Raw genomic sequence first — 20,513 nt, 5'->3', positions numbered from 1 at the left:
AGATATACGCAAATTCTTCAGGATTTCCAAGCACCACCTCTTTGGTCCATTAAAACAAAACCAGCAGATGGCGCTCAGTAACCCTGCGGAGTTCTGTGTGGTTTTAGAGACCATCTTCTCCCTCGCGGGGAAAAATCTTGAAATTTCAGCTGTAAAAGGAATCAAACTACAAAAAGTTTGGAAATCATTTAATTTATGGTTTCCTTAAAGGAAAGGTTCCTTTAAAAAGAGTGTTTTTAAAAATCCTAAGAGTCTAAGCCTAAGCGTTTTGTTTCAATGCACAAGCCTGCTGCTCAGTCTATTCTTACCAAGCAAAGCTCAGTTGGTTGAAGGGTGTTGGCTGGTGGCTTAAAAGAAAAAAAAAGAAAAAACCCAGTCTCTCCTCCCACAAATGTTTCACAGCTTCTGGAGCTGCTGCAGTAATTAGGTCAGCACTTAAAGAGGCAGTCTCCCTTTCCCTATGGGGACCAGATCTTTGGCTAAAATGCAGAGAACATACAGGCTTTGTTCTTTTTCTTTTTGATTTTAGAGAGAGGGGAAGGGAGGGAGGAAGAAAGGGGGAGAAACACTGATGTGAGAGAGAAACACGGACTGGCTGCCTTCGGTATGCACCTCCACTGGGGACCGAACCCCCAACCCAGGCATGTGCCCTGACCAGGAACCCAACTGGTGACTTTTCGGTTTGGGGGCTGATGCCCAACCAACTGAGCCACACCGGCTGGGCAATTTTTACTAATTCTTCATAAGAATTTAATGAAAAAATTGGAAGTGATTAAATAAACCCATCCCTCATCCCTCTCTCCCCTCCCAGAGCAGCTGGCTGAAATGGTTTTCTGTTCTCGCCCACTCGGACACTTATCCACGTGGCTTCCTTGGTCAGTTCCCTCAACTTCCCTCTAAAAATCATCCATGAAGTTGGCTCTCCAGGCTTCTAGGCCAGCCCTCTCCACACCAGGAGGCAACAGAAGACTCTAAAGTACAATGTCATCAAGTGACTGCCCGGAAATTCTTCGATGGCCAACAGGAGTCCATCCTGAGGGCAGTAAGGACTATCCTATCATTGCAAATAGTAGTAAAATTTCTTCTACCCGGCATGACTGATAAAATCATTTCACATAAACATCCAGTGTTCTTTAAGTTTTCCTTTTAAAGTGTTGTTGTCTTTTCTTTAAAGAAATAGATTAGCTTTATGAAAATCTCTCTAAGGTGCATCACACATTTCCCGGCCTTCTTAAATAAGGACCGGGAGGGCAGGGGTGCTGAGCAACCCCACGTCGTAGATCTGTATGTGCAGGGACAGTGTTTAACTCTTGAAAAGTGGAGTCTTCTCCAAGTCCCTGTACTTAGTAAGGATTCAATAAATGCTAGATAGTGTTGTCATTTTAATACCAAGTTAATCCTCACCAAAAACCCAGTAATGTAGGTATTACCCTGCTGAATCTTACAGATGAAGCATGCACAGCTCCCACGGCTGGTTTAGCGGAGTGCAGGCACTTACACGCACCTGCACATGAGTCCTAAGCTCCTGCACTTCTCTCTCCATAGGCTCCCACAGTGCTGTCCCCAGGACTGGCAGCATCTAGTAAGTGCCCCAGGGGACTTCCTAGAAAATGTACATTTTTCAGCCCATTTTTGGCTCATGGTGAAGGAGAAGATCCACTTTGAATTCTGAGACTTAGGAAAATGTGAACATCTAATCATGTTCTGTGTCAAGGATAAAATGACCAATTTCAAAGAGATCTGGAAAATGGGGGTGGGGGTGCGTGTGGAGGAAAGCTCTTGGCCGGGAGAAACAGCTTCTTAGTATTATGCCGCCAGGATCCCTTAACCACACAAGATGGGACGAACCAGACCATGTCAGCAAAACCGAATACTTAAGAGCAGAGTTCAGAGGTGCGTGAGGTGACTGAGCAGGAACCCGCATGCGTGAGGGCAGGGTAAGATCACCACGGGCCTGGAACCCGCGCGAGAGGGTGAGAGGAATGGCAGGAAATGAGCCCACAATCAGACGGGTGGGTCCCGTGGACCTAAAAAGGAATGCAGCAGCGCCTGGGCAGTGAGATAAAACTCACATTGCCTTCTGTGGACATAACAAAGGGAGACAGCTGAGAATTCCTCCCTGCCTGCCAGACGCTCCGAGCGGCACATGGGGTCAGCGCTTCTCCAGGCACGGAGCTTTGTGAAGGGCCCTGAGGATGCACAAGGGCCATCAGCTCCTTCTTGCTTTAAGAACGAGCAAACGGACAAACCAAACGCTGAAAGCACAGATGATGGTCTCTGCACTGAGGACAGGGACCTTACAATCCGCACGTAAGAGGAAACAGTGAGAATCTCTGGGGAAGAAACGTAGGGCAAAGAGGAAAAGTACTAAACACGTGCAGCAGTAGTCCATCAATCAATAGATCAGTGCATCTTTCAAAGACATGTGGTTTCTGCATATGTTCCTAACTTTCTATTTGGATGCAGCTAGTTACCGATCTCTGAATTACAGAGTCAGGGGCTGAATTTATGAATCTACTGAACAGTCTCATCTCAAATGACACAGCAAATTCCAAAGACGGCAGTGAAAATCTCTATAGTCTTACAATGAGCAGAAGAGAACTTTATAAATATTGCTGTTTCGGTTCCCCCATCTGTAAAATAAGAAAACAATTCCTACTCATTCTTAGAGCAATAAAACAAGATCAACACGGACAGAAACAAACACAGAAAGGTCTAACTACACAGCCCATACACAACTCAGAAGTATTAAATAGCCTGGGCTGGAATTATTTTCACCGAGTATCTGCCCCAAGTTTCCCTGAAGTCCCCATCTCGGGGGGCAAAGCAAAGCAACGCTTTGTCTTGGTTCCAGGTCACAAAGCCCCTGCGTGGTTGCCTCTCCCGACTGATGATTTACAGTGGTCTTCCCCTGGGGGTATAAATCTTACCAAAATAGCTCCCATCTCTGGCCAGACATTTATTTATAATAATCATCCATGCACGAGGTAAAGCTCTTCCCTCAACAGCAGCTTTAATTCTATTTGATCAAAACCACTGGGCACCTGTTATGTGCCCCGTGCTATGACAGAAATTGACATGAAAAAGCAAGCAATTGGAACGATTCAAATTAAAGTCTCTGCCCTCAAGATACATGCTGCAGAATAAAGGGGAAAAGGCATGTAAAGGACACTTATGTGAAGTGTCTGAGACATTACATACAATAAAGTCTGTGCAGAGTACTTGGGCGCGGAGCGGGGAGTGATGGATTCTACAAGAGGCTGAAGATTCAGGACTGGCTCCCCAGAAACAAGTGACAAGCGACAGGAAAAGAATCCTGTAAGATGCACAGTTCTCTTGGGGCATGTGTGTGTGTGTGTGTGTGCGCACACGCGTGTGCACGCTGCAGAGGGGTTCGGTATACCGGAGAGCCGAGATACGAAGCCTGTTAGGCAGGACTGAAGGAAGAGCTGAGACAGGCTGACCTGAGGCCCCCGCTCACTCACCACGCGGCCCACACTAGGGAGGTTTAAACTCCCAGATGCTGGCTTCGGAATGCTGTTTTTATGTATGCCGTACAGAAATAAGTTACCAAAGCCTATCTACCTGCAAGCTCATTCCAAAACCCTAGCACTCTTATCAGTTCCATGTGCATCATGACCTGCTCTGCTAACTAGGAACGAAGCAGATCTGAGGTCTGGTTTTAATGATTCCTGATAACACAAGGAAGGACTCAGGAGACATCTTAAATGACATAAAAAATACTGTGAAAAATAGTGTGAAGCATTCGCTCCCTTAACTGACGATTGAAAATCATTACTACTTCCTAATAGAGAGATAACCATATCTACGTTAAATTGTACACAGCTTGATATTATTTCCAGTCAATAATCTAGTATAAAAAATAATAATTATAATCTAGTATAGATTCACTTAGAAATCTAGCCTTAAAAAAGAAGTCCCGGATCTGTTCTCTTGAAATAACATCCTACTTAGTGTGTGTAATTCCCCACATGTCTTCACGGTCACCCGCGGCTGACAGGTTTAAGAGCCGTGCTGAAAGTCCTATGCCTACCCAATGTAATGCCTATGAAAGGGGCCTTCAACATGATCCTTCTTGTTCATTTAGGGGCTTCACCCTTACGGTGCATCAGAATCATTTGAAAGGGTTATTAAAAATGGCTTGTGGGGCCCCACACCCCAGCACTCATTCAGTAGGTCTGGGTGCAGCATGACAGTGTCCATTTCTAATAAGTTCCTAGTGAGGCTCCTGGTTAGGGACCATGCTTTGAAAACCAGCATTCTAGAACAATCCAGTTGGAAGTCGGTCCAGGTCACCCCCCACACCAATTACTGCTGTGAACGCACAATTGTTATAGGATCTCTATTTTACACTTGAAAGAGGAAGAGCAAGTGAAATTCAATGCTAAAGACAGCGCTCAGTGTAAACGAGATAGAAGCACCAGGCTTCCAGCTATCGGCCGAAGGCGGGAGGTATCAACCTGAGGAGCCGAGAGGGAAGCCATGCTTCTCGCAGAGACTGGACAGGAAGGGCCGGAGTTCTGAGTCCCAATCCCTGCTTCACCTCTGCTGGCTCTGCTCCTTCCTCCGCAGCACGGGCCACGCGAGGGCAGGAGGTCCCGCGTGTACGTCACCCTGCGTGGAAGGTACTCGGTAAGTGGTCGTTCCTCTCCTGCCTCTAAGAGAACAAGGGAAAGGGCTGTGAAGAGCAGTGTGGCACGGAGAGGAGAGAAGTGGGAGCCACGCGATGTAACGTTCACATGCCTTTGCGCTGCATCAAAACAGAGGAGATGGGTCTCTTTAAAAACTAGACACTTTCTAAATTTCTGTCCGCCCCCATGCAATGTGTCTGACATATCACCCACCCTTCACCTAACCCTCGCTGCCAGCCCGAAGGCTGCTGGAAAGACAGAAATGCTCTCCCTCAGACCTCCCAGGCAGCTCCTTCTCCTAACACTCCCCACTGTCCCTACCACACCGTTCACCCTCTCCTCTGTGCTGGGATCCTCAGTGGTCACCCCACTGTGGCTCTTTGATGCTTGCAGACAAAACCCCTTCGTTCCTCCTTCGGGGCAGCTTAGGCCCCTGGCGTCCCACTCAGCACGCCAGCACAGGGAAGAGCAGACCTCGCACGTGGCAGCCCCCCACTGCGCCCCCTCTGCGCCCTGCACCTCTCGATCAATGTTCCTTGGGTACTGCTTTCAGCATGCCGCCATTTATTGCCTGGTCAGAGAGCTGCCCAGGACTCCCCATCTCGCTATGCAGAAGCCCATGCTCCCTGTATCAGTGCTGGCCCACAGAACTTCCCGCAGTGACGGAGATGCTCCACATCTGCACCAATATGGTAGCCACGAGCCGCGTGCGGCAACTAAGCTCCCTGCGACAGAGGACCTGAATTCTTATGTGATTTCCTTTTATTGATATGAACAGTCAGGGTGGCTGGTGACTACTGCCATGAACAGAGTGACTGTACCTACCAAACGGCATCTCCAGTGCCAACTGCCCCCTCCAGGCAAGCCCGACCCCCCCCCCCCGACCCCCGACAGCATGCCCCCGCCCGCCTGCCTTCAGAGCTGCGTTCCCTTCTTTCCCTCTGCCCTTCGCTCTCTCCACAGTCCCTCCGTCCAGGCCAGCAGAGGCCCCTTCTTTCCTGCGGGCTCCCCAGTCACTTCTACCGATGTCTCATTTCTTGCTCTGCTGTGAACCGTCCCTGCCTGTGTAACTCCAGCTCCTGAACAGGTATTGCTGGTGCTGTCACTTAACCTCCGCCCCCCACCCCCCCTTCCTCGGAGCCCTTGTGAAAGAATCTATTCCTTGAAGAACAGATCTTCCAGTGGCTCAACAGGTGCTTCCCAAATACTGAATGAATGAAAGGCACAGAGGACCGCGTTTCAGTCTTCCTAGGATAGGAAGACTCCTCTAGAACCAAATGGAAATGTTAGAACTCCAACCTTGCGTCCCACAATTTTTCAGATGCTTCAGAAACACCAGTTACTGTAAAAGCATCCTGTAGGCAGGCCCTGATTGATGTATCTTCATCTGCTCTGAAAATACCGAGGAAACATAAGAAAATGCTGCCTGCAAATGCAAAGTGTATTAATGTCCAAGCAAATTTCTGGAGGCGGATTAAAAAATCCAACAGAAGGAAAATGAAGTTCTTGTTCTGTAAAACCATCAAAAGCTACATTAAGGAACACTTGATTTCCTTATTTATTTTGGCACTTGTGATAAAGTGTCCTTATTTAAACACAGCGCTCGGATCTGGCTGGAAAGGGCCACCAGTCTACAGAATGTTGGAGCCGACCCATCGGAGCTGTATTGTTAAGGCAGTGCAGGTTATTCGTTTAAGAGATCGGCAGGCTGATAAAGCTCTCTCTGCATCCGAGCAACGTGTAAGCTAACAGCCGGGCAAGAGGCCCAGCCAGGTTATTACAGTTCCCAGGAAGGGTGAGAAAATGCTACCACTACCAAAAACTAGGTCCTCTTCTCTACAATGAACCACTCAGAACAGTCAGGAAGGGGGAACCCAAATTCTGTGGCCCTTCAAAAATCTGATTATTGATGCACTCTTTTAAGAACAAATACTTTTAATTGCTCGAAGTTTTAAAACCTCTTCTTTCTGAGCACGTTGCCACTCTCCCCTTCTGGCTCTAAGGTCTGCTCTGACCGGTTAGCATACACAGGGCACATTAACTCACCACAGAGGGTCCGAGTCTTCACGGAGGCTGGAGACAGAAGCCCAGCGTCCACATGAATGCAACGTGGTGGCAGGAAATCAGTCTGCTAAGTTTTCCTCACGATCTACCAGGGCGTCGAATGGACACACTCTTCCGACGCCCCTGGCTGAAACGGGCGCTGGGTGTCACTCATGGGACTTGGCCGCTACAGGCCAGCACAGCTGTGCCACCTCAGACAAGTTGTCACTCCTTTGAATCCCCACCTCCCTGGCTGTCACGTGAAAACATTTACCACATCTTGCATGTCTGCTGTGAAGATTAAACCAGGGAAATGTGTGCTAAGTGCCCACCTTGCCAAGAGCGGTTTCTGACCAACACCAGTCCGCTCCCCTCCTCTCCCTTCCTTGGGAAAACACAGAAGAACCTCGCCACCATCGTAAGAAAGGGTCCCTAGTCTAACGGAAATCATTACAACCACTGGCTATTGCTTTGTTTTACATTTCAGAGAAAGAAATGAAGATATCCTTTCTGATCAAATGTTCTTCTGTCGCCAGGATGTTTCTGACTCCTCCCAGAAGCAGTCACATGCAAGAACATTCAGCACCCAGGAGAAGGGGGAAAGGAGGGCTGCAATACACCAGATCTGTTGGGGTTCTGAACATCTGTTTTGTAATTGCAATGGCTCTTCTCCTTGCAAGTCTAAGAGATATGGGTTTTACCCCAAGCGCATGGCAGGTAATGATAATTATCCCGTATATAACCTTGGAGCAGCCTTTGTAGCTTATATCTGAGTATCCCTCTGGTTTTAAAAAGTATTTAATTTGTAACAGAAAATGACTTTTGGCTTTCCGGAAGGAGACCTAGAGATGTGTGTTCAATAGACCACAAACCTTAGGGACACAAAAAACAAGCTTATAACTGAAGAATTTGAGAAACACACACCAAGTTTTCCCTCCTTAAACATACTCCTATCACCATGTTAGTTAGCAAAGCATCAGCAAGATACACCTTTTTGGTCGGCGCCAGCCCACTCTGGAGTACCCTTAGCCACAAAGCGCTCAGTGCCCACGGGGACCCTCGGAACCCTGTGACACTGGCTAAGCTCATTACTGGCAGATTCAGCTGCCTGACCGGGTCTATCACAACTCCCACGAAACTTCAGGCAAATCCCTCCATTGCTCTGTAGCTCTTCCAGAAGACTGAGCTCCACCCCACCACACCCACCAAAATACAATGATTCCTATGACTCATCGATTTTCTCTGTAGCCTTGAGCTGTCCCACCAAGTTCATTCCCATGGGTAGACCTGACTGTGGGACATGAACTGGGAGCATCGTCACAACTTTTTCTCCAGAAGAGTGCAACGGTGACAGAGAGGAAAGTGACTTCCTCTGGCATGTGAAGTATGGGATTAACCCAGGTCTCTTTCTTCTCGACACATTTTGTACCCTACAGAGCTTCAGGCCTGGCCTCCACAGGCCTCTTCTAGAATAAGCCTGGAGCCTAAGATGAGAGGCATCCCAAGACCCCTTCCTCTTCCTTCTCCTCCTCTTCCTCCGGAAGCTGAAAAACCTTGCTTCCTTTTCAGCTGTTAGTCTGGGGGCGGATTTGTTTACTGTTATTAGCGCCCGGTTGTTAGGTTGCTAGGTCGGTAGAGTTTAGTGTGTGGGTGGTGGCAGGGCCTATTTTGCTTGCTTTATAAATAAATAGCAACATTTGTTTCATGTGCCTGGCCTTTTCTTTTATCATCTGGCAGCAGTCCTCATCTCCTACCCCTTCTGGGAAAAGTCTATGCTTTTATCTTGACAGTGAGAAGGCCTATGGAGCCGAAGGGCACATGTACTGTGTTCATAAAAACATATTAGCAATCTCACAAACAAGCGGCCCAGACCATAAGTCCCATTAGGACTAGAGATAGTAAATTCGGGACTCAATAGATAACAGGCACTATTTCTAGTATGCCTTTTCAATTTGTAAGATATTAGTTATCTCTACATTAAAACTCTATCAGACAAGCTGTATAGATTTCCTTACAACTGTAAAGGAAAGGCTACATAAGCACAATAAAGACATGATTATCACATTTATTTCCTTGTTAGCAACACCTTCAATCACAAAGATGACATCACTAAGTATGCTGGGCCTACAAACAGTGATTAACAAAGAAACTTGGGTGAACTGAGCGCCAGCCTGCAAACCAAAGGGCCATAAGTTCGATTCCCAGTCAGGGTTCCCGGCCAGGTCCCCAGTTGGGGTCGTGCAAGAGGCAACCACACAGTGATGTTTCTCTCTGTCTTTTTCTCCCTCCCTTCCCTTCTCTCTAAAAATAAATAAATAAAATCTTTTTAAATTTTTAAAAAATAAACTTGGGAAACAGATGAGCAGCTTTAAGAAAAGCAGTTGTTCTGTTAATAAGAAGGTAAGTTTACTACAATTTTATAGTCTTGTCTAAATTGTACTTCATTCGTTCACTCAACGATTGTTCACTGCATGGCTACTGAGAGCCTACTATGTTCCACATTAAATGTGGCTGCAACGGCTCAGTTAGGGATTACATTTGTTCAAAAACCCCGTGTGTACCCACAAGGGCGGAGACAATACTCTGTCCAAGCCTCAGGCACTGAATCAGTCACAATGTGCTGTCTGCTAACATCAGCCCTTCTGCTTGTATTCAAGGGCACACCTTAGGGAGAACAAGGGTGTCCCGTGTTAGGAAAATCCAATATGCAGAAGGTGCTTCCAACCAGAAACAACGTCACTGGAAATCTGAAGTGTAGGTATTAAAGGGGGGAAGTGAACCATCAGAGCACCTCCTTTAAATTCCCAGCTCCTCTGGAACAGATCAATTAAATTGTGCAAACTCAACACCACCATAACCAAGGGATCCAAGTTTACATCTTCAACAACTGGACAAAAATGTAGCATGTGTTCTAATCCGATGCACCAATCAGGGCATCGTTTATGCAGTATTCCTGCCAAAATCAGGAGAAAACATCATACAAACCAAAACTGCTACAAAGTAACTGGTCTATAATACTCCAAAACATCAATACGATAAAAGACAGAGAAGGAGAGGAACTATTCTGGATTAAGATGCTAAACAGACATAAATACGACGTGTGGTCCCAGATTAAATCCTGGGTGGGGGAGGGGCCGGAGGAGGATGCTATAAAGGACATTAGTGGGATAATCACACAAGTGTGGGTACGGACCTGTGTTACGTAAAAGGGTTACATCGATGTTATAATTCCTGTTTGTGTTAGTTGCACTGTGGTTATGAAAGAGAAACGTCCTAGTTCCTAGGAAGTATTTAGGGCTATAGGGTAGGATGCCTGCAACTTTGAAGTGATTCAAAAAATATGTAACACAGAGAATGATAAGCTAATGTGACTAAATGTTAGTAAGAGATGAACAGAGGTTATTGCTGCAACTTTTCTGCAAATGTCAACTTATTTTGAGTAAAACATTTAAAAATTTTAAAAACCATGTGAAATGGAAAATTAAACTTGGGATACATGTTTTTAAAAAGGGCTTCACGGAAGTCTCTCTCATTACGTGCCGTGAGATCTGGGCGTGTTTTATGTTCTCAGGCTCCCGTGGTGTTTCCTGAGGTCCTAACAGCTTTCTCTTGCTTGCTGATGATGCCCCAAGCAGGTTCAAAACGGAAACCGAAAGGAAAACTTCACCATGCTCTTCTTGCCCGTGTGTGCTTTACCTCTGTCTCCAGGAGCAGAGACCCGAACGCCTCGCCCGCGGACTGACATTTCCCAGTTCCTTTTCTCCGTCGGGACGGCCTCGGTGCCCGTGACCTCAGCGGTCCGGCGGCCGCCACGCAGATCCCCGAGCCAGCGACAGCGCGCCCCCTAGCGGCCCCGCGGGGGACGCACACTGGCGGCAGCTCCGCAGAAGCCACCAGATCACTAGGCAGAGCGACACAACAGTTTTGTATGTGCACCTTGTCACCCCGGCCAGTTTCGCTCCCAGGCTGACAGGCACCGTTTGCACTCAGCTCAGAGCCACGCACGCTCGTCACTTGGCATTTACTGAATCAATAAATGCACGTGCAGACGGTTCAAAATTCCTCTGATAATATCAACCTGACAGCGTGTTGGAGTTTATTTTAACAAGTAAACAGGATAGGAAAGCGCAAAATGAAAAGAAATTTCACGATTTACTCACGTATAGTGGGGCTTGCTGTGGATTAAGTTTCATGACCCAGGACACTGAAAAAGGAAAAGGAAAAGAAATAAATAAGAATAAAATTAGAAGTTACCACCAAAAATATAAAGACCACCTAAAGCCCCAGACGCTAAGGGCGGCTTTCCGGGCGCATCAGAAGTCTGAGATCACTGGGTACCCAGCCAGCTTTCCTGAGAGGTTTGGAAGGCAAGAAGGTCAAAGATTGCGAAACTCCAGATTCAATCTTTTAACTGGCGAGACAATGTTTCCGACTGAAAAAATAAAGAAAAAAGGTTTCACTGTCATAAAAGAAATTTCAACAACCAACAGGATATGAAAAGCAGTTACCACTAGAGTAAAAACAGTGTATGTTCAGCCATGCTTTTCCATAATCCCTCAAACTCACCAAATGCTGCTCCCAGTCCCACCAGGGGGCCTTGGGGAAAAGAGGGATGGCAGGGTTTAAAAAAAAGAAAAAAAAAAAACAACCCTGGCCAGATAGTTCAGTTGGTTAGAGCATCGTCCCAACATGCCAAGGTCGCGGGTTCAATCCCTGGTCAAGACACATGCAAGAACCAACCAATGAATGCACAGATGAGTGGACCGACAAACCGATGTTTCTCTCTCCCTCCATCTCTCACTCAAACCAATGGATTAAAAAAGAAAAAAGAGAAGAAGGTGGCAGTGGGAACACCAGAGCTCCCTCTTCCTCTCTGCCCTACTCTCAGGAAAGGGGGTTACAGATGGATTCCAACAACTTAGAAGTTGCAACCCTCTTTAAAATTAAATTAATAACTGAATTAATTCCCTATCATTACTTCCACTAACTGAATTCTCACAAAAAAGTTATGAAAAACTTCACAGAAAACTCCCAAGATTGTATAATACATTCCTGAATATTAGAATGGCATGTTCTTAAAAGCTGAACCTTGTGATTCATCTAAGCTAAAATATCATGGTCCAGGAATCATGGACTTCAGAAGGGCAGGTCCTTTGCCAAAAACCCTAAATCTGAGAATAAATAAGCTGATCCCATCTCCTTAAGAATCAGAGAAGCAGATCCAAGTAAGTTCACTACAATTTGATCTAAAGAAGTGTCTTACCCATCTGTAATTGATAACTGAGTTAAATTAAAGCGCATCCTCACCAGCAATATAAACACTGTACAGAAATGTATGCTAATTCATACATGCAAAAAATAGATAAAATCCCACACTTTGTGTTCTACCAGATCTCAAAACAGCACTACAGATTAACTGAAATCCAAACAGAATAAATAAAAGGTTACCAATGACCAAATGTTTAGAATAAAGAGCGATGCCTTAGTAACAGCATGTAATTCAAAGAACAAAATCCTCTCAATATTAAAATCACCACAGATCTTCCAGTTGGGTCAGGATGTGTACGTCTGAGATTAAGACTCACCTAAAAAGTAGTTAACATACTTAGAAAAAAAAATCTAGAACCAGGCTCCTAAACCCACTGATCGCCAGCAGGCTTCAACGTGTGCTGCTGGTCCCAGGCAGGGGGTGCCCGCAGCCAGGTGGCTTCCCCGACGCGGACTGCCAGCCCCACTTCACGCCCACCCAGTTCCTTCTCTGGCCCATGCCACACCCTGGATCAGACTTCCTGGTGCAGGGCACTGTCTCCTGCCTGCCTGCCTTGAATAACTTTGTATCCTTAGGTGTTAAAATCACCTGCAGAAATCCATCTTGAATGCCAAGCTTGAGCAGTGTAGCAATAACCAACTCCCGTGGTAGGAAAATAAGTATTTCCAGCCCATTAGATTCAAGCCTGGATTAAAAAGGGAGATTGAAGCCCTTGAGTACTTTCTCAGTGCATAAATATCCATTTAATTTAAAATTAAGCTCACTGTGCTCACTGGCCTTTTAATCAGCTTTCCAGGTCCTGTTCAGACTTGCCTGAGACAAAGGATTGAAAAAAACCCCATAAATTTATGAACCAATTTGCCTGAACTAACTTAAGTATTCTTGTCATAACAACAGAAGAAATATTAGTGGAAACTAGAACATGAACTAAAACCTTGATAATCCGTAAGGACTAGAGAAATCTATGGAGGCCGACCAGCGACTCGGGAGTCCTCTGATGTTTCTTCATTCCCCAAGAAAGCTGAAATGCCCGTGTATGTGAGGGCCGCAAACACCACCTCACCCGCGTAGCTCCGCTGGTACACACGGGCGGGTGACACTCAAGGGCCTCTCAGGCAAGGCTGATGCCATCTGATGCCATCCCAACAGTTTGGACTTAGAAACTCCCTCAACCCACGCAAGTTGTTCTGATATCAAGATTACAGAGGAATGCCCAGTGTCTGTCCCCCCGCACTGGTCAACGGGACGGTCCTGCGTGTGCTGGCAGCACAGGCTGTCGAGAGAATAGATCTGTCATTCGGTAGCAATCAGCCCGAGTTCTGAGGAGTCATAAATCTGAGGGGTGGAAAACAGCAACAATCACAGTAATTAAGTACTTCTATTCTTTCCACATTTTGCATTTTTTCAAAGTGCTGAAAGAAAACAAATTTAATAGTTTACTCTTATATAAAAATAACAAATTCACTTTATGTCAAAACAAGACTCAACCAATTTTTTTTAATGCCTACATATTTTTTTGTTGTTGTTTTGTTTCGTTTTTATTCTCATTTGAAAGCTTTTTTTTTTTTTTTTAATTGCTTTTAGAGACAGACCAAGGGAAAGAGGAAGGAAGAGAGAGAAACATGGATGCGAGAGAGAAGCGTCACCTGGCCACCTCCCTCTGCAGCTGGACCAGGGCTGGCACATGCCTGCACCGGATCGAGCCCGCAGCCCAGGTCTGTGCCCTGGCCTGGAGTCACGCCTGCAGCCTCTCTGTGACAGGACCATGCTCCAGCCACTGAGCCACCCTGGCCAGGGCAAGACGCGCCCATTTTATGTAGCTCTCTCAGTTACACGCGTCTCTATTCTCCCACAATGCCCAGGCGTAAGGAGCCTCAGGGGGCTGCTGATTAGAGAGACAGAGAATAGCTATAATCTCTTCCTGAACTTTAATATCAACTACCAGTGGCCTTTCTTCATAGAGCGCAATGCGCCACATGGCAGTGCTTTACCAAGGGTAACGGTAGCAAAGTTTTGGAATGTTTTACAAGTCATGGTCTGCAAAGGACTGTGTAGAAAGGCCCTGACCACACAGGATCACACAAAAACTCAGCGACGAAGTGGCAGTTTGAGTGGTTTGGGAGAAGTAAAGGACAGAAAGCAGTGCCACCCATCACAGTGAATGAATGAATGCAAACCCTCAGATGCTATTAAACACACACACACACACACACACACACACACACAAATAAAAAATGGTGTCCACAGCAGTAGTCAGCGAACATTTTTTGTAAAGAGCCAGAAGGTAATTATTCCAGGCTTTGCAGGTCAGATAGTCATTTGCAATATGTAAATGAATGGGTGTGGTCATGGTCCAATAAAACTTTATTTACAGAAAGGGCATCAGGCTAGATTCAGCCACTGGGTCATGGAATGCCAACTTCTGGTCAAAAACTAACCAGCTACCTAGCCCTGACTGGTGTGGCTTAGTTGGTTGGGCATCATCCCACAAAGCGAAAGGTCACCAGTTCAATTCCCAGTCAGGGCACATTGCCTGGGCTGCAGAGTCTGTCCCATGTCAGGGTGTACAAAAGGCAACTGAGCGGTGTATCTCTCTCAGGTCAATGTTTCTCTCCCTTCTTTCCTCCTCCCTCACCCTCTCTCTAAAAACAAAGAAAATCCTCTTTAAAAAAACTAACGAGCTACCTCTTAAGTCAAAGAAGCAGTGTGTCCTCATTCAACAGGTATACATCGCAAAAAAAAATTTTTTTTTTTTTTTTATTAAAAACACTTCTCAATACAGGAAAAGCATAAGGTGCTACACAGTATTCTCTGGACAAGAAATCTAATTAAATGGGTGGGCAGCCCAAGTACTTCACCGATTACCTTTGAACAAGTCACTTAGCTTGCCTGACCCTTTTTCTCCTTATGTGTATTAAAGAGAATTTAAAAAAGAGAACAGTAACTCCTGTCTATCCCGTGAAGTTGGCGAAAAATCAAAAGAGATAGGCCCAGTGAAATGCTTCAGCACACTGCCAGGCACAGAGGGGAACCCACGGTTTCCTGTCCCTCACAGAGTTTCCGGGTCTCAGTGGACTCTACCAAGTAAAATACATTGGAAACCATAAATGGTTAAATGAAAGGCTTCAGGCACACCAAACACGTATTTCTGTCTTAAAACGCGTTGGTGAGTAAAGTACCATTCAAATACATCACAAAATAATCATGGAAAAGGATCTGGAAGAACAAATACCAAAAGGTTAAGTATATATATTTCTGGGAATTACAAGGAATTTTCCATTTCTAAATTATTGGTTTCTTAATCACAACTATTCAAACAATGAACAGATAGTACTTTTGTAAATCAGGAAGAAAAGATTATACACACCACATCTGTTTTAAGTCCTCAGCCATTCAATGCATCACAACTGAACTAAAAGTGAGTAAGAAGACATTTTTTCCCACATGTGCAAACTGAAGAAATACACAGTTAATGGTCCCTAAAGCTAATAACAGCCATTAAAACAAAAATGGCTGTCCCACACTCACTGTTCTTTAGCCATGCCCACATATTCCACTACAGGAGCCTTTAACAGGAACTCCGCCAGTAATGACATGTCAGAGGATGGGGGTGGGGGGTCCCAGGCCCCCAGGGCTGTATCAGGTGAATTGTACTGCAAACTGCAAACTCTCCTGAACCTGTTAACTTGCTGACTTCCGCCCACTTCCTAAGAACCAGCTGTCCAAGTCTGACAAAATGATCGCTTCAGTGGAAATGGTTTTGTCATTCACTACAAGGAAGTTTCCAAGTGCGCACACACACACACACACACACACACACACACAAAAGATGTGCAAACCACCCCCCACAAGCACCCCCAGTCTCAGTACGAGGCATGCAGCTGTTTGGGATCCAGCCAAGTGTAAACAGAACGTGTTTACCTACAGGACACCTGCTCGGCAGAGCGTGCTTCCGACACATTTCCACGACCAGGGACCTGCTAAGACTGAACTACAGTAAATCCTTCGAAACCCACAGACATTTGGGGTGAGGGTTAACATGACCATGACAATGCAGACTCTGAATTCTTGTAGAACAGTCGATGTGCAGCAGTCCCTCCAGGAAAACAACAGGCTCGTATGGCACAGTTAGTCTTGCCCTGTCCCAGGGTCACGTGACACTAATCACCAAAAAGAAGGCAAAGCGCTGGTCACAAGTGGGGGAGACAGGGAGGGCGGCCCGCGGCAGGTGGGTAGGACGTGGAGAATGAAGAGTCCGACACAGGACAACACTCACAGGAAAACAAAAGAACGCAGTAAATTCCAACAAAAACCGGAGCGACAAACACACTGACCGCCACATTCACTCTTTAATTTGATCTTTATCGGCACTGGGTTACCCAACAAGGCAGAATGCTCCTAAGTTTAGGGCCAACATACACACACGAATAATCCAAGTAATTACCGTGGACTAAAAAGTCAGAGCCCTTCCCGTAATGATTGCTTAATACACTTTAAGAAATTTAACAATCAGAAGTCTGACTTTCAAAAATGGGACAACTGTAATTGAATAACCAAAAAATGAAATTAAAAAAAATAAAATAAAAGAAGTCTGACTTTCTAACACTCGCCTTAGAGCTTCTTTGAAATGGGGGCGTACACCTTAGCCTTCTGAGGGCTTAGGGCCTCCTTTTCTTTACAGGTGTGCGTGACATCTGCCTGACACACGAGGTCACCTCATGTTTCTGAGCCCCAAGAACGTTACATGTATACAGCGAGCTGCTGAACTTTAGGGACAAATGCTCCAAGGCACCTACAACTTAATAAGGCGCACACACGTGGACAGACAGTTCTGCAACAGCAGGATCAATGTGAGAATAAAACTTCCGCAGGGATGAGGAAGGAGCCATACGCCCTGAGGAAGGTGGGGGCCCGGACAGAGCCCCCCGGCAGAGGCCGACCCCGAGGCGCATTTGCCCAAGTGGACACAGGAAGAGGAGCGCCGGGCGGGAGGACCACCACATCCAGACAACACAGCACAGAGAGGGGGCTTTTTCCTTTATTTTTTAATTGTATTTTTCCATGACACTTAACCCTCTGAGATCTCTTCCCCCTGCAATGCACACACTGCTGTCCACGTCCGTGGGTCCCTTCCCCTCGATCCTTCCACCCGTGAGCCTGCCCCCCGCAATTGTTAAGATCTATACAGAGGACAGAGAAGCCCCAGCGGGAGATGAGAGAGGAGCCAGGAGAGGCACCCCTGTGGATTCACGTGCCTCAAAACTGCATGGCCTCAGCAGCCGAAGGCGGGAGACGGAGGAAAACACACAAACCACAGCGGCGCGGATCTACCCTCAAGAAACCACCGCCAAACTACGGCCATGGCATCAGCATCTCTCAGCTTTGTGTTTTCTTTTTCACTTTTTTTTTTTTAAAGATCAGCTAAATTTTTGTTCATTCCCAACTGCAGGTTCAGATTCACAAGAGGCGGCACTCGGAGAAGGCTGCGGTCATGCAGCCTAAGCTCAAACCCAGACGGAGCCGCTATCTGCTGTGTTTTCCAGCCCGTGAGGCCAGGCTGCATGGAGCCCACCGTGGCTTCCCGAGGTACCGCAAGGGAAGGCTGGCTCCCCGGTCAGTGTCCGCAGGCCCCGGGGTCCTCGTCCTCAGCACCCGCCAAATCCTGCCCGCCGCAGAGCTCTGTAATTAGAAGGGGGCTCAGAGGCACCCACATCGCCTTCCTGCCAGCCTGCCTGCCTCTGCTTGCAGGCCCGAGTGCCGGGGCCTTATCAGCTTGAGAAAATCTCTGTGCTCCGTCCTCACCTCTGACTCAACCTTCCTCAGTGCCTCCCGCTCTGCCACCAGCTGTAAGCGATCCTTGAGGAAGGCGTGTTTGGGGGTACCGACCTCTTTTCCTTAGGAAGATCCAGGAGATGGCTCTAAGGTCTGCCATGAGCCAAGACAGGGAGAGAAAGGCTTAAAAATAGAAAGCGATTACAGTCTGGGGGACACATTTACCCATCCCAGTTTTTCTAGAGCTCCCAAAGCTTAAAGGTGGGGAGCCCTGCACCCTGGGCGGGGCTCCTAAGCCCAGACCCTGCATCCACAGACACACAGGTGCATCTTGGGCCTGCCCGGGCCAGCAGAGAGATTAAGCTCACGACATCCCCCCCGTAAAAAATTCACTAGCATATTTATTTTACACCAACTCTCTATAAGCCACCTTGATGAGTCACGAGGGCACTGAAGGAACAGATGACTGCAGAGTCCTCACGTAGCTTGTAATCCACACAACCGTCCAGCCTTTAAGAATCCCTAACAAGCCTTCACAGAAGAAGGACAAGATAAAAATGAGAATGGCAACATAACTCAGAGAAGGACAGACTTGGACTTGAGCTGACACTGACCACACTGCTCAGACAGGTGACTTAACGGCCACGCTTTACTCCTATCTGTAAAATGGGTAAAAAAGGAATAAAAGATGTGGTAGGCAGTAAGAAAATACTCAGTAAATTACGTTCCTGTTCTTACTGCCTGGTAGGAGCACAACCTTCTATCACATACAAATGCCACTTCTGCACCATCCTAGTTGCTGTGCTGACCCCTAATTCTAAAGAACGGGTATTGATAAGGGAAATGCAGACCCCCAACAGAGACGCTGCCCTACTGAGTCTATACCTCTGGCGAACTCTGAGAGGCCCTCCAGGCCCCCACATGCCCCCTTTTGCTGCCTCTGCATTATCTGTGCAGCTGTACAGGCACTCCGCTCCCCTCGCCCCACTCCTGCGCCCCAGCTGCGTGTACCGTGCTCAGTCCTCGGTTCATGACAATGCCTTCCGCCCTTGCCGATTCCGGCATTAGGCTTATTGCTGATAATCTAGCCCGGACAACCCGCAATAAGTCGCATAATGTACTGTACTTTCTCTCTTTTATTTCTGTGCTGGCCTTTCCTCCCTAACTTGTCTATTCGAGCCTGCCACATGGCAGATGTCTCTAGTGGAACCACGGCCACTCCTGCTGCAGCGTCGGGCACAGAGCTGAGCACCCAATAAACACTAAAGATATACCTGACTGATATGAACGTCAGAAAGAAAAAATAATCAGCAGCTTTTCTGTACCATTTGATGGCGAAGGATCCACAGCTCTAGGTATGAAAACAGAAATAAATAAATACGAATATCTAAAGTCAGTCTACTCCCAGAAGTTTAAATCTACCTAGTAGCTCACTAAAGGCAGCGCGATCCTGCCAAGTGCTAGGTAACCCAGCTTGCTCGATGCCCTCCACGGGCCAGGACGTGCACCAGGAACCCACGTAGGGGGCGCAGCAAAGCAGAGGCAAAGGCACAGAGCTGCTCAGCCTCTACTCAGGCCCCCCCGTGGTGGCTGGCGCCCCTGGGAAGAGGAACACACGCACGTGTTATTTCAATTCTCTTTTGGTGCCTAACACAGGCTTGTGGTTTCCTGCAAAAATGGTCTCTGCTGCTGTGCAAAGACCCACGCGGAGAAGGAATCTCCAAGTGGTGGCTGTCCCACAGGTGAGAGTTCTGCCGCCAGCTGCATCCTGTTCTCCAAAGGAAGCGGAACCGCAGGCTGCCGGGAGGTGCAGGCACACGGGAGCAAGGCCGTCACTTCAGCAAGCGCTGACACTCTTGTCCCCACGGTAGTAAGGAGAAGAGGCTTCGTGCGCAGCTGGGCTTTATGTAAATGAACTTCAGAGGGGGTTAAAATAGATATCCGGTAAAGCGCCTGCCAGATCCAAGCCCCCGTACTTCCTCCGCCCTCCCCAACTGTTAACGTCCACAAAGCAAGCAGCCCAGTGGATGAACCCAATTAATTATGTATCCTTTGGAAAGACTAAATGCAGGCCCAGATATGGATGGACATCCCTGAGCTGGTCGACCCTGCCTGGGAAAATCGGGGTCCCGGAGTGGCTACTCTGTTAACAGTAGTTTCAGGGACACACAGCCGCCTTTTGGACTCATCACAGGACAGAAGCGCTATCGGGTTATTCTCCTAAGTGGCAGGCAGAAGAGGTGCTGGGAACAAGTAACAGAAACGTTTCAGTGTTATAAATCGTTAAATAGTTATTTTGTCACAGCGATCTTGAAACATTGTCTCCAATGGAACAATCAAACTGTTTCTGAACCTCTCACTATCCGGGAAGGGGACCCCTCAGCCTTCTCTGCACAGGCAGCAGGTGGGCGGGTGCTGCAGGAACCCGGATCTGCACCCCTAACGTCCACGGTAGAGGACAAGGGTGTCCTTATGCATTTTGAAAATGGTGATTTACAAGAGTTGTGGCTTATTCTGCTTGGCTGTTGTTAATAAAGATGATCCACTTTCAATCATACCGCTCCGCAAAACAAACATGAACAAGTGTTTGATAATACAAAGATAATGGGTAAGAGTAGATCTCAAGTGAGTTTAAAATTAACTACTAGGTTTTAAAAAATTCATGTTCTGCAGTTTCTCCTACCTTGATCAATTCACTGGAAATGGTTTTGAAAGAATGGTTAAAAAGGCAGCTTTTCGTAGAATTATTAAAAAGTTACTGCCAGTCTAAGTCTGGG

General features: G+C 46.9%; 1 protein-coding gene across 1 annotated transcript in view; it reads right to left on the bottom strand.

Moving 5' to 3' along the window:
• AKAP13 (A-kinase anchoring protein 13) overlaps positions 1-20,513 on the bottom strand; it is a 208,073-nt gene that overhangs the window by 142,950 nt on the left and 44,610 nt on the right. Inside the window, exon 2 of the mRNA XM_090263653.1 lies at positions 10,856-10,899. Within this exon, the coding sequence (XP_090119779.1) occupies positions 10,856-10,888 (33 nt within the window). The 5' untranslated portion in view covers positions 10,889-10,899. The remainder of the gene's footprint in view (positions 1-10,855; positions 10,900-20,513) is intronic.

The sequence above is a fragment of the Furipterus horrens genome, unplaced genomic scaffold (assembly GCF_987537825.1).
Source record: "Furipterus horrens unplaced genomic scaffold, mFurHor1.1.pri manual_scaffold_16, whole genome shotgun sequence".
In the NCBI taxonomy this organism is placed as follows: Eukaryota; Metazoa; Chordata; class Mammalia; order Chiroptera; family Furipteridae; genus Furipterus; species Furipterus horrens.
The sequence above is the reverse complement of the archived record's forward strand: the minus strand, read 5'-3'. Positions and strand labels throughout refer to the sequence as shown.